Source organism: Kogia breviceps, chromosome 4 (genome assembly GCF_026419965.1).
Source record: "Kogia breviceps isolate mKogBre1 chromosome 4, mKogBre1 haplotype 1, whole genome shotgun sequence".
Lineage (NCBI taxonomy): Eukaryota > Metazoa > Chordata > Mammalia > Artiodactyla > Physeteridae > Kogia > Kogia breviceps.
This window is the reverse complement of record NC_081313.1, coordinates 143855010-143868796: the sequence shown is the minus strand read 5'-3', so window position 1 is coordinate 143868796 and position 13787 is coordinate 143855010. Positions and strand designations below refer to the sequence as shown.

At 49.1% G+C, this 13787-nt stretch overlaps 1 protein-coding gene across 1 annotated transcript in view; it reads left to right on the top strand.

Moving 5' to 3' along the window:
• PPARGC1B (PPARG coactivator 1 beta) overlaps window positions 1–13787 on the top strand; it is a 111394-nt gene that overhangs the window by 71717 nt on the left and 25890 nt on the right. Inside the window, exon 2 of the mRNA XM_059062201.2 lies at window positions 11346–11519. Within this exon, the coding sequence (XP_058918184.1) occupies window positions 11346–11519 (174 nt within the window). The remainder of the gene's footprint in view (window positions 1–11345; window positions 11520–13787) is intronic.

Sequence of the window (13787 nt, the reverse complement as noted above, 5' to 3'; positions counted from 1 at the left end):
CTCAAAATGTGACAGGGAAAGGAAAGCGCCTGTTAAGTTATGACCCCGCAGCATGATTAGGGAGTTGGGGTCGCCCCATTCAGCTGCGTGAAATGGGTGCTTTCCCAGGGCTAGGCTGTAGCCCTCTGCCTTCCTTCCTGTTCAGTAAAGGCATTGGAATGGGAGGGGAGATCCTGCTTGCTGAAGAGAACCGTGAATCAGCTCTAATCTCTTTTCTTAAGTAAAACCTATTCATTTAGCAAACGTCACTCCTTTCATTATAAACCAGGCAAGTGTGTTGCAACTCATCTCAAAGCTGAATGCTGCTCACTATTGTGATGGACCATTTACTACCTTTGATAAAAATGTAAACAGTTCCTCACAGCCAGCACTTTAGAGTTTTCCTACTTTCCCATCCCAATTGCCTTATTGGACAAGACTGGGACAGTTCCACAACTACCCTAGGGTCATGGACTCCGTTGTAGAGATGTAGAAACTGAGGCCCCAGGGAGAAGGGGTGTAGGACAGGATCTGATCTCATTTCAGTCACCTGAGCATACAGTAACTCTTTCATCCTCATTCCACCCAGGTGGGGATTAGGGTGAGGCAAAGGAAACATTTGGTTCAGACAAAATTTAAGGAGATGCCAAAAAGCTCAGTCATCAAGATAAATCATATTTTAATGCAACATTTATATATGTTGCAATAGTTAATATGTTAATAGTCAATGCCAAAATATCCATTTTGAACACACCACACCTTTAAATAAAGGAGGGACGGGGCTTCCCTGGGGGCTCAGTGGTTGGGAGTCCGCCTGCCAATGCAGGGAACGCGGGTTTGTGCCCCTGTCCGGGAAGATCCCACGTGCCACGGAGCGGCTGGGCCCGTGAGCCACGGCCGCCGAGCCTGCGCGTCCGGAGCCTGTGCTCCGCAATGGGAGAGGCCACAGCAGTGAGGGGCCCGCGTACCGCAAAAAAATAAATAAATAAGTAAATAAATAAAGGAGGGAAGAATGCCATGCAGAGCCAAATAGTCATCTGAAGCAAAAGGAAAAAATCATACCACTGACCTTGTCTTTATTTAGAATTTTGATATGTTGCTCATCATGGATTTTTAGGGGACATTAATTTTCATTGTTTTCACAATATTGCATTAAATATGATCTGTCTTGATTGCTGAATTTTTTGGTGCCCAAGGCTGGTACCCTCACCTCAGCCTAACCTAATCCCAGCCCTGATTCTAGCTTCCAATGTCTGTGCACTCCTGTGACAGAGGACACCCTCCCCGGGTCCCCAGGCCTCAAGTCATCATATACCAGGGCCTTTCAACCACTGTAGAGGGTGGCATTTGATCCCTGCAGTCTATTTTTGTGCCTGCCCTTCAGCGACTAATAAAATGTTGCTCTGGGTAGAGCTGATGTGTTGAAATGGTGAGTGTCAATGTCAGGTGGTTTGTGTGATCGTATATCTTCATTCTTGACCTCTCAGAGGGTCCTGGAACCAGGAAAGAAAAGGAGCTCTCGACGCTTTTGCCCCCACAGAGTTGGATAAAACTCAAAATCGTTGTCGAATAACTGAGGCTGCCGGGCAATTTGGCTTTGTCTTGGGACTGTACGGAAAAAATGTCGATGTTGCAGTCTCTTGCTCTTGTGTAGCACCCTTTACAGTTTACAGGGCACTTCCACATGGATCTCATTTTGTTTATTGAGCAGCTACTATATGCTGGGCATTGTGCTAGGCGCTGGGAAACAGCGGGGGAACAAGACAGACACCGCTTCTGCCCGCATGAAACTCATGGTGGGGGGAGGTGACAGTACCCAAGTAGACAAATGAAAAAGGGGGAAGAGTTCTGAAGAGGGAGGGACGCTGGTGGTGGTTGTGCAACAATGTGAATATACTTACTGCCACTGAATTGCCTAGTTAAAAATGGTTAAAATGGAAAATTTTATATTATGTGTATTTCACCACAATTAAAAAAAAATACTGGCAAAGGGGGGAGGGGATATCAGAGAGTGAAACGTGCTAATTGAGGGACTTAGAGCAGGTGATGGGAGCGAGATGGGCAGCCACTTTAGGATACAGTGGTCAGCAAGGCTCACCTCAGAGGGACATTTAATCTGGGATGGGGCTGATAAGAAAGGACCAGCCATGCGCAGAAGAAAGAGAGAGGAGGCATCCCAGGCCGAGGGAGCTGCCAGCACAGAGGCCCCAGGGTGGAAACTCAAGCCACACAGCAGTTCCATGAGGGAGGCTGGTCCCTGGAGATGGAAAGGGACTGTTAACCAGTCTTAACAGCAGGTGGATACCTGCACACGCTTCGCGTGTTCACAAAACGCTTTTCCTGCCGCTCTCCTGTGAATTGAAGAGGCCCTTGAATTCAAGTGCATAAAACTGACAGTGATTGTAGGCGAACACAGTATGCGGACGACGCTGCCCCTGAAACACCCTCACTCACTCTCACTCACTCGTGTCACAGAATATACTTCACCTTTTTACTGTTTTAAAATAAACGAAAACACCACCTTCCCGGGCCAGGGACAGCCTAGGTGCCAGGATCTGTGCAGCCACAGTGGGGTGCGGGGCGCCAATGGTGCCCTCTGAGACCTCGGTGCCTACCACCTGCCAAGACATCCAGGAGCTGCTCCACCCCAGGTAACCTGGCCCAGGCACAGCTCTGAGAGACCTTAGGGATTTCTGTTGGATAAGGGGCTGCTTGCCGGCAACCGGCAACCGGCAACCGGGAGAAGGAAAGGAGATGCCCAAGATAACACCTGTCCCAGGAGACTGTCTGCCTCAGTGTCCTTATCTGCAAAATAAGAGAGTCATCTCTAGAAGTATTTCCACAGGCTCTTCCAGTGCCAAAAGCCCCAGTTCTCTGTTCTGGGAGACCATTGTAAGGATTTATTTCCTATACAATGCAAGCTGCAATCCATGTCCAATAGCCACCTTATCCAATGAAGAGCAGGAACTACAGCTGGGGGTTGGTGGGGTGGGTGGAGGGCTGGAGAGGGGAATTCCTCGGGAAAAAGTCAGTGAGAGTACGAAATCATAAAACATAATACCTAACGTTGTTGTTTAATGAAGCCATATGGCATGCACATTCATCATTGCCAGTCTTTTGCTCTAGGACTGCTTGTGCTGCCGACGCTGAAATCCCAAGCTCTCTCTCCTGCCTGGTCCACACGCACGCTGCCAGGGATCCTATTTCCAGATTGGGGATTCACTCAATTGGATTAAGAATTTAGACTCTTGTCAAGCAACCTAAGTGCAGAATCCTTCAGATTCTTGCCAGTGCCTCCCTAATCTTTCACTGTTAGCTCACCCACACATAATTTGACAGCAGGGTTTTTGTATTTTTTTTTTTTAAAACAGCTTAACTTTATTGAGTCCTTCCACAGCCTTCAACTTAGTTTCCATAGCATTCTCTTCTTTTATACTCATATTTTATGTTGATGAACCATTTCATTAAAGTTTGTAATTATTGGAATTCCCTGGTGGTCCAGTGATTAGGACTCCGTGCTTCCACTGCAGGGGGCACGGGTTCGATCTCTGGTTGGGGAACTAGGATGCTGCAGGTGGTGTGAGCCCCCCCCCAAAAAAAAAAAAAAAAAAACAAACCTTTGTAATTATAGTAACAAATGGGTTTGGGAAGAAACACAAATGACATTGAACAAACAAACCAGCTGCTGGAGACAGATGTGTGCATGACCTGGAGGGTTTTCTCTGAGGCTCTGGGGCGCCTTGGGCCTTAGTAATGTGTGTTGTTACAGGAGGGGATGAAGAGTGTTGGTTAACCCGGGTGGTTACTTAGGGGAGTGTCTATTGTACCAAAGGCCTGAGAGGGCCTGGTTAGGATTAGGTTTGGTGGCAAGTAACAGAAAACTGCCCAAAATGATGAAGACTTTGACAAGCTCCACGTTGAGTCCTCCCTCACATCCTGAGGCGGATATTCCAGGGCCGATGGGCACTTAGAAATATCAGGGACCCCACTTCCTCCATCCTGTTGCCTCGCCTACCAAGCAGAGCTGCCTTCCCAAGGTCCCTGGTAATTGGTCGTCCTCCAAGCCTGGCCTTGTAGTCCAGTTCTGAGCACTGGACCCATTTCGCTCTGTGGGCTGGAGGACCCACTCTTGCCAGGCCTGGTGACCTTCTGTCAGATCACCTTACGCTAAGCCCTGAGCGGGTAGCTGTGTAGCTGGGGCTTGGGGCCCTGCTGAAAAGCGCTGAGCATCACTGAGTTTGTACTCGGCAGGCCTGGGGCCAGATGCTCCTGCGTGGAAAGGGCCTCCATTTTTTTTTTTTTTTTTTTTGCGGTACGTGGGCCTCTCACCGTTGTGGAGCACAGGCTCCGGACTTGCAGGCTCAGCGGCCATGGCTCACGGGCCCAGCTGCTCCATGGCATGTGGGATCCTCCCGGACCGGGGCACGAACCCGTGTCCCCTGCATCGGCAGGTGGTCTCTCAACCACTGTGCCACCAGGGAAGCCCCCTCCATGATGGTTTTTTTTTTTTTTTTTTTTTTTTTTTTTTGCGGTACGCGGGCCTCTCACCGTTGTGGCCTCTCCCGTTGCGGAGCACAGGCTCCGGACGCGCAGGCTCGGCGGCCATGGCTCACGGGCCTAGCCGCTCTGCGGCATGTGGGATCTTCCCGGACCAGGGCACGAACCCGTGTCTCCTGCATCTGCAGGCGGATTCTCAACCACTGCGCCACCAGGGAAGCCCCCTCCATGATGTTTTGAGACACTTAGCTTTGAGTGTTTTGGTGGGAGCTCCTTTTAATGGTCTGATTTATCTTTAAGCTCAGGGTGTTTTGTTCTTTTAGGCTGAGCTCAGAGCCTCTGTGTTTTCTACTTATTCTTCCTGGAGCTTAATTTTGTGTCTGTGACTCCTGAGTCTTTTGAGGATGCTGTAGTATTACTTTGAGGTCTAAAAATCAATTACTCTTCCTACTGTTCTCCTGGAAGCATCTTCAGGAGTTTTGTACTAATTTGGAAGACAGTGGGAAGCTTAGGTTTCTTTTTTTTTTTGGATGTAAGAGAGATGAATCAGTCATAACCTTTTCATTGATAGGTGACAAACTCCAGCTGGCACATAATCTGGAAAGGGACCTTATTCACTCACATAATTGTGGAGTACAGGGAATAGACTGGCTTCAAGCACAGCTGTATCCAAGTGTTTAAATTATTTTTATCGGGAATACATCTCTCTTTGCTTCTTGACTCTGCATTCCCTGTGCTGGCTTCATTCTTGGGCAGGCTCTTCCCAGGTGGAAGCAAAGATGGCTCGCAGCATCTCCAGAATTAAATTCAACCAGCTGAGCACCCTTGTCCACACGTTCCAGCACATTCCTGGTGTTCACTGTGACCCACCCCTGTGAACCAGTTGCTGTGGTCACTGGATGAGACCCTTTAATTGGCCAGACTGTGCTTACCTGGACCGCCTGGATTCGGGGGACAGATGACTTCCCCAAGGAGATCAGTGGGCTGCCACCATTAGGAAGGGGAATGGGTGGGAGACCGGCCAAATAACAGACGTAGGGGGAGAAAAGGGAAAACATCTGTATAATGAAATGGCTTTGTGGGGACATCATGAATACTTACTTTACTTCCTTCCTAGAGGGCAAGTAGAGGTACCGGGTCATAGGTCTAGAGCAGTCTGGGTCTAATGAATCAGCAGTGGCTGCTAAGGCTCCGGGTTGCGAAGGCTTGGGGCTAAGTGGGAGGTAGAGCCGTGTTTGGTTACCGGTATCCGCCAAGTTAGGGAGGCGGGCGGGAAAGGTAAGCTGAGTGCCAGGTACCTACCACCCTATCAGATCTCATGCCCAGGCCAGTTTGGGCATTGCTAACAGTAATTTAAAGGGAAAACTTGCCCCAGGCCATCGAATACAACTTCTTGTCAGTGAAGGATGCTTTGTAGGGCAGTACTTCGGGCATCCAAGATTGCAGTAAAGAAGTGTGTGAGGCCCGAGTGGGAGCCCTGCTCCCACCCTCCTGGGCAGGCCCAGAGAGAGCCAGTGTGGTCTGGCTGTTAGGGCAAGATCATCCGCCAAGAGAAACTACGAGCGATGGTAACACTGGAATGGGGGCAGGTGGAGGTTGAAGGAACATAGGATTGAGGGCATCAGTGGGTTTAGGACTGAGCAGATAGGTCATGAAGCACTGACCCTCTGCTTTCCCATCAGTCAAGTGGGGACGTTGACCACTGCCTACCTCCTGCATCTTGGGAAGGTACCAATGAGACCATAGCTGTGAACATCGCTTGAATGTCAACTATAAATGCTGTATCTGTGACCACTGTTCACGGGGTGTCTGACACGTGCCAGCCTCCTGACCTGTGATGTGTTATCTTTCTGAGAACACCGTGAGATAGGATTCCTTTATATTATCCCCATTTTGTCAATAGAAACTAAGCCGGCAAAAGTTAGGTTCCTGACCACAAATGATTAGTGTTAGTAGCCAAGCCAGGCCTAGCCCTTTATCCTTCTTCTCTAGGCCTCCTTCCATTTCAATACAGACCTCTCTGCGTCTTTGTCTCTGCCTCTGTAAATTCATTTATTTATTCTACCTAAATACTTACCCCAAGCCTGTGTGGATCACAGAAACTGGATAAGTGCAGTACGGAATTATACTTGCAAATGCTTGAGCAAGAGGGGTCCGTAGGGTCTTTGGGTTTGATGGTCTGTTTTCCAGAGGGGGCAGTGAGAACCCGAGAGAGGAGGTGACCCACTGAAGGATGCATAGTGAGTGTGGGCAGGCCCAGAACCCAAGTTCTGTTAGTGCAGCCACCCCTCCCCATCTCCTGCTTCCTTCCACTCGGTAACTCTGAGAATGTGCTCTGGGCCAGGCACTAAGCTAGGTGATTTGCTGATTGTAGTCAGTAAAGCGGAGCCACCAATTTTTCCTGAAGATGCATTCTTTCTTAAACAGGGAATCGATTTGCGACAAGATACCCAGGCTTCTAGTGAAGCAACTTAGAATCTGGATGAAGCACGATTAATCCACTGCCGGGGCGTTTATCTCCCTGGCTCGGGGCAGCTACAGCCTGTTCAGATCAGCAGTGTGGTGTCCCTGGAGGAAGGGATACAGAAAGTTCAGCACCCAGAGGGGCGTGTCCCGAGCGTGTCAGGGGTGTGAGCAGACTGGTGGTGGTGGCGACCACAGGGGGCTGTGCACGCGGGGCTGGTGCACCATGCAGCACATGTGGCCCCAGGCCTGTCCCTGCTCAGCTACAAACTAGCACTGTGACTTGGGTCTTTCTCAGACTTTTCCCAAAGCTCCGTCTCCCCATCCATAAATGGGAATAAATGGTCTTAAACGTTCCTTCTCACGTTCAGAAGCAGGATGTCGGGCAATGGCACAGGCTTTGTTAGGGAGCCAGGAGACCTGGGATTTGAATCTCACTTTACCTTTCTGGGACCCTGGGTGCTATGGGTCGAATTGTGTCCTCCATACAAAGGTATCTTGGCGTCCTAAGCCCCAGTACCTCAGAATGTGACCTTATTTGGAGATAGGGTCTTTACAGAGGCAATCAAGTTAAAATGAGGTCATTAAGGTGGGCCTAATCTAAGTGGAAATTTGGACAGAGACAGGCACATGTAGAGGGAAGGCAATGGGAAGAGACACAGGGGCAAGATGCCATCCATTAGCCAACCAGGGAGGCCTCAGAAGGAGCCAACCCTGCCAGCATCTTGATCTCAGACTTCTAGCCTCCAGAACTGGGAGGAAAAATATTTCTGTTGTTTAAGCCATACAGTCTGTGGTGCTTTTTTACGACAGCCCTGGCAAACTAATACAAGTGACTGGATCTCTGAGTTTCCTGATTAGTAACATAGGGACAGTGACCCCTGCCCTGTAGTGTCATTATAAGAATCTGCTGAGAGGATGTATATAAGACACTTTGTGTGGCCCTTGGCATATAGAATGTGCTCAGTAATAGCAGTGGCTTAGCCTGTGCTGTGACCCCCCCTACCTCCCATTCCATGGGTGGGTCCTGCTGGGGCTGCCCAGTACAGAACAGGAAGGCCTCAAGTCAGACCTTTCGAAGAGAGCTGGGTCACCCGAGGCATCCCTCCTTCAAAAGCCTCTCTAAATATGGAGAGGGCCAGAGAAATCACTATTAATGCAATGCTTAATGGTTTTTAGCTGGAGAATGGCCTCAGCCCTAATTGACAAGGCCTTGAAGCTGAGGTTTCTTTATTTTTATGCCCTGGGTACACTTTGAGTATGTCAAGCTGCTCTGGGTAATCAATAAGTGCAGTAGTCACGGCCACTTGATGGGCATTTTGTAAAGGAGATGGCATGGCTTTCATGGGAAGGACACTCATTGGATAAGCCTGAGCAAATCCATTATCCTTCTTGGGCCTCAGTTTCCATAGGTGCAAAGTGAAGGAGGTAGACCAACCAGGTCAGGAGTTCTTAGCTGTGTCTGTGAAGGGCTAGACGTTAAGTCTAAATTCCTTGCCCGCACATGCACTGTGCACACATATCCATAACTAGTTCTTGAAGGCGTATCGGTGTCCCGAATTGTCCACAAAGACTTGCATGGACAGCTTCTCAGGGCTGCTGGTTCCTGGCTGGTCTGGGATTCTGGAACTCTGATTTAAAAGCTGTTTCTAAGACTCAAAAAGCAAGTCCTGTAGAGGTGGCTGCTCTGAGTTACTAGCACGGGCTGGTTCTAGAACATATAGAAAGAGCTCCCCAGAGAGCTTATAGCTGGGGCTTTGCTGGCCAGGGAGGCCCTAGCTGCCTAGCATCCTTGTCTGTCTACTTTTGACCTTCCCTTCTGCTCCACAGGCCCTCGGTGCTGTCCTCCCAGCCCCACCACCTGCTCCTCTCCTGGATGCTACACCAGCCTAACCCATCTGCTTTCTTCCCACCCCCATCACACTTGGCATAAAACCCAAATCCCTTCAATCCCTACCTGATCCGGCCTCCACCTGCCTCTCTGAAGGCATCCTCTCCCTCCCCCTACTCTAGGGCTGAGCTGCAGCCTCACTGGCCTTTGGTCAGTACCCCGTTCTCTAGGCTTGGTCCCCACCTGGATCTTTGACTTTGCTGGGTCCTCTCTGCCTGGAACCTTCTTCTCCACATTTTCCACTTCCTGGCTCCTCCCTCAGGTCTCAAACAAGACGTCAGCTCCTCCAGGAAGCCTTTTGTCACCCCGTCTAAATAGATTCCCCTCCTTCTCTTGTCCACCATCAGTGCACCTGGTTTGTTTCTTTCGTGGCACTAGCACAATCTGTAATGAAATATTTATGTGTTTTCTTCCCCCACTGAGATGTCAACAAATGAAGGAGAGAACTGAGTCTTATACGTCACAGTGCCTGGCTCACAGTGGCATTTAATAAATGCTTGTAGGCCCCCGCTATCATGCACGCCTCAAATTTAAATACTAACAACACCAAGTACCGTTGAGGGCGTGGAACCATAGCAACTCATACGGCTGGTGGGAGTGTGCAATGGCACCACCACTTTGGAGAGCAATTTTGTAGTTTTTAATCAAGTCACATATACGCTTACCATATGACCCAGCAATTCCTCTCCTAGAGATTCACCCAAGAGAAATAAAAACATAGGTCCACACAAAGACTTGTACACACTCATTACAGTCTTGTTCATCACAGCCAAAAACTAGAAACAAACCAATCATCCGCAGCCCCAGGATGGGCCTGAGAATCCTCACTGGAGGGACGCAGGACTTAATATTCATGGATGTTGAACACAAGTGGATTGGAGAAAGACCGGGCAGGTGGAGGGCAGGCGTGGTCAGGGATGTCCCTGGAGACATACTCTCTGGGCACTGTGCTGCCTGGCCTGAGAGCAGGGACTGGCCGCTTGGGAGAACCCAGCCCCGGTGCTGCCCGTGTGTGCAGGATTCTTGCAAAATGCCAGTTAAGACATTTGACCCAAATTCGGATAAAAGCCTTTTTCCTGTGTCAAGTTGAGCTAATAATATACATTTATTCATAATTTATGAGGCCTAGTAAGTGGGAACAATTAAGGAAAAGGTTTGGATAAAACCTATTTCTCTTAAGTGTCACAGAAGCCTGTCTCTGTTCTCTAAAGAGGTTCCACCCTCCTCTGCCTGCCATGAAACTCTGTTGTTCTTATTATTTTAAAAAATTTGTTGTCATTATTGCTCGCTACAATTTATTGAGCAACTTACCAAGCCAGGCTACGGCACTGCCTCCTTTAATATTAATTGTATGAGACAGTTGTTATTCCATTTTACAGGTGAGACAGTTGAGCTTCAGAGAGGTGAAGGGACTTGCCTAGGGCATCACAGCTGGTGAATGGGGATTATGCTTCAGGTCTGCCAGACCCCAGTGCCTGTGGTGTCCTGTTTCTGTGTTAGTCTCCCCACTCAGGCTGTTTCTGAATCTGCAAGGCAGCCCTTCTGTTGGTAACGGTTAAACTTGGGAGACAGGGTGAGAAGGTGACTACCTTCTGAGTCCACAGGTCTGGGGTTAGGCCTGAGAATCTGCATTATTTCTTATAGGTTCCCAGGTGGTTCTGCCCCTGCCAGTCCTGGGACCACCCTCTAAGAATCACCAGTTCGGTCGATACTGTTACCAGGTCCTCCATGACTCCCTTCCACCCTACCCACCACCGGCAGGTGGGTTTATGGCCTTCTAGACCTTTTCCTGTGTACTGGCACAGTATTCTCATACATATTATCGTGAGAAATGTGTGGCTTGAGTGTGTCCCATTCTCTTTACACATGTGGGGTAATATTTTACTTGCTGATATTCTGCAGTTTAGTATTTCATTTAACATGCCACGGAGAACATACATAATGGCCTCATTCTTTTCAACAGCACTGTTCTATGATATAGGTGATTATAACTTTACTTACCTATTGTCTACTGATGGGTGGTCTTCCACACTTTAGACATTACAAATATTCCTGGGAACATGGGTGAGTGTTATTCCAAAACACAGCAATCATTCAATGATGTCATCTCTTGTTATTATTGCTTTTTGTTGTTTCATTATTCATATAGAGGGGTTGTTGCCTTCCAGAAATAGATCTCTATTTATAGGTTGTAATAAAGTTTTCAACAAAATATTTCTGGTAAGAGAATAGAGGTGCTATGCGGGCAGGGCTTTGAGGGGTGTATAGGAGTGCAGAGGAGGCGGGGACGGAGCAGCAGGAAGGGGGATTTGTACTGCCAGGGCCTGACTTAGCTCATGGTAGGTTCAACAGTTGCAAGAGGATGTGGCTTTACATTTCTTGGTCGCTTGGCAAAATCAGGCCTCGGACAAAGGCAGCCACAGGTTCAGACTGGCAGCATCCTGAGTAAGAGGGTCCCTGCTGGGGTCTAACCAAGCTCAGCTCTGACCTGCCTCCTTCCTTCCTGTCTCCTCAGGGCGGGGGATCTGGGGAGGAGCAACTCTGCGCTGACTTTCCGGAGCTAGACCTCTCCCAGCTGGACGCCAGCGACTTCGACTCGGCCACCTGCTTTGAGGAGCTGCAGTGGCGCCCGGAGAACTCCGAGACCGAACCCAGCCAGTACAGCCCCGACGATCCGGAGCTCTTCCAGGTGTGCCCTCCGGAACCTCGCTGCCTCTCTCTGCCCCTAAAAGCCCGGCTCTGCCCTGAGCCATCTTCTTCTACACTTGCTCATGCAAAGAAGTCTCCTCATCCACCAAAGCTCTTGGGACCCTGTCTCATGTCATAGATCTGCACTTGATCTTGGGCAGCTCTTGCCCCCTTGCCAGGTTGTGTTATCGCCCCTGGGAAGTGAGGGCTCGGAAGAGCTGCTCTCTCTATGCCCCCAGTCAGAACTGAGTCCCTCTGTGAGCCAGGGCAGGTTCCAAGGCCTCCCTTCCCTGTATGGTCACAGTGAACTCTCATTCCCACCCTGTGAAGCAAGTGAGATTATTCCTGCATTTTACAGATGAGGAAACTGAGGCTTGAAGAAGTTTAGTCACAGGCCTAGGGTGATTTACCTCATCGGTAGCTGAACTAGATTTAAACCCAGTTTGCTTGCCTCCTGAGCCAGAGCTTTATAACCATGCTGACGCCATAATGGGAATGATTCACATTTTCTGTGGCAGGACTGTCCCTGTTTGTGTATATTAACTCACTTAATTTTCTTAACAACTCACATACAGGAGTATAGTTATCTCCATTTTTCAATTGGAGCCTAGAGGTTCTTTAAAAAGAGGCAGTGCCAAGAACGGCAGTGCATATCTATGCCTCTGCCTCTGTTCTCAGCTTTGGAGGCACATTTCCTTTAAGAAGACCTCGAACATGGGGTAATGTGATATCTGGGATTTGCATCAGAATAAAGCAATCCCTAAGTGCATTTACGTTTGTGGGTGTGGGTGCATGGCATGGAGGGTAATAAGTGAAATATGATTGGCCACGTTGAAGCTGGGTGATGGGTACATTTGGACTCATTATTCTTTCCTTGAAATATGCTCCCCTATAAAGATTGGAGGAAGAAGCCATATCTCCCTGTGTCTGTCTGGCAGGATGATGATGATGTCTGGCAATATAATAATAATAACAACAATAGCAACAACAATAATAATAACATACCATGTGCCAAGTCAGTGTGCCATGAGCATCATCTCAAATAGTACTCCTGACAGATTGTATCATTCCTTCTAGAAATGTTTATGGAGCTCCCTGTATGTGTCAGAGACTGTGTTCAACAGTGGACTCTATGGTCTAGAGGGAAGACTGACCCTAGATCAGGTAATACATAAACAAACAGTGGTCACTTGTGACATGGGCATAGTAAGAATAAACCTGGGATGAGAAGAGCATCTAAAGGCTGGGTGGTCAGGAAAGGCCTTTCCAAGGAGGAGATGCTTCGGCTGAAGGAGGAGGAGGAGGAGCTACATGATGAGTGATGATCACAGAGCCAGGAAGCAGGAAAGCTTGCTGTATTGGGACCCGAAGGGCTGGAGCAGTAGCTAAGGGGAAAGTGCCAGGAAATAGTTGGGGGGTGGAGGTGGGCTAGGAGGGGCCAGATCGTGCAGGCTCTTCCGTGCCATGTTAAGGAGTTGGATTTTTCCCAAGATTATTCTAACATGTCGGTAGAAAAACTATTAGTAACCCATTTTACAGGTGAGGAAACTGATGCTCAGAGAGGTTAAGTAACTTGCCCAAGGCCATACAGTTAGGAAGGGTCAGAGTGTAGACTCTAACACAGGCCCCAAACCCCTCACTGTTGTATAACCTCTTTGCCAACCCTATGAGGATCAGTAGGGCTGGGCTCTAATTCTGGCTCTTTTCCAGGACCTCCATTCTTTCTCACAACAATGGGTTGTTAACTACGCTATGCTACCCCCTCCCTCAGAGGGGGCCAACTTCCAGGAAATGCTTTCAGGTTATGGAGAGCTGATGAGTGAGAGGGGTTTAGATGCTTCAGGGAGACCATCCCCACCTGAACTGTACAGGCCTCACCTCCTCAGAGACTGGCCAGACCCACTAGTAAGCTCCTGCCAAGGTCCTACTATGTGCATGAAATGGTCTCAGACACAAGTCAGCCTTAGTATGGACCTTGGGCTCTTAGCACAGCAAGGAAGGCAGGAGAATCTTCACAGATGGTTAGAACTGAGGCAGAACCCTGCCCACCCGGCCCCTCTCCCCTGCGTGGCCTGCACTCCACCTCTGCTCCACCCCTTACACAACGGGGCGCCTCTGTGCGGTGATTATGTAATTAGTGCCTGATTCCTCCCTGCCCGCCTCCCCTATCATAAACCCCCTGAGCTTGGGGGCTGATACAGCGTTGGGCATTGTTATATCCCCAGGGCTCTGCATGGAGCCCAGCACTTTCTTGGGGCTTAAAAAATAT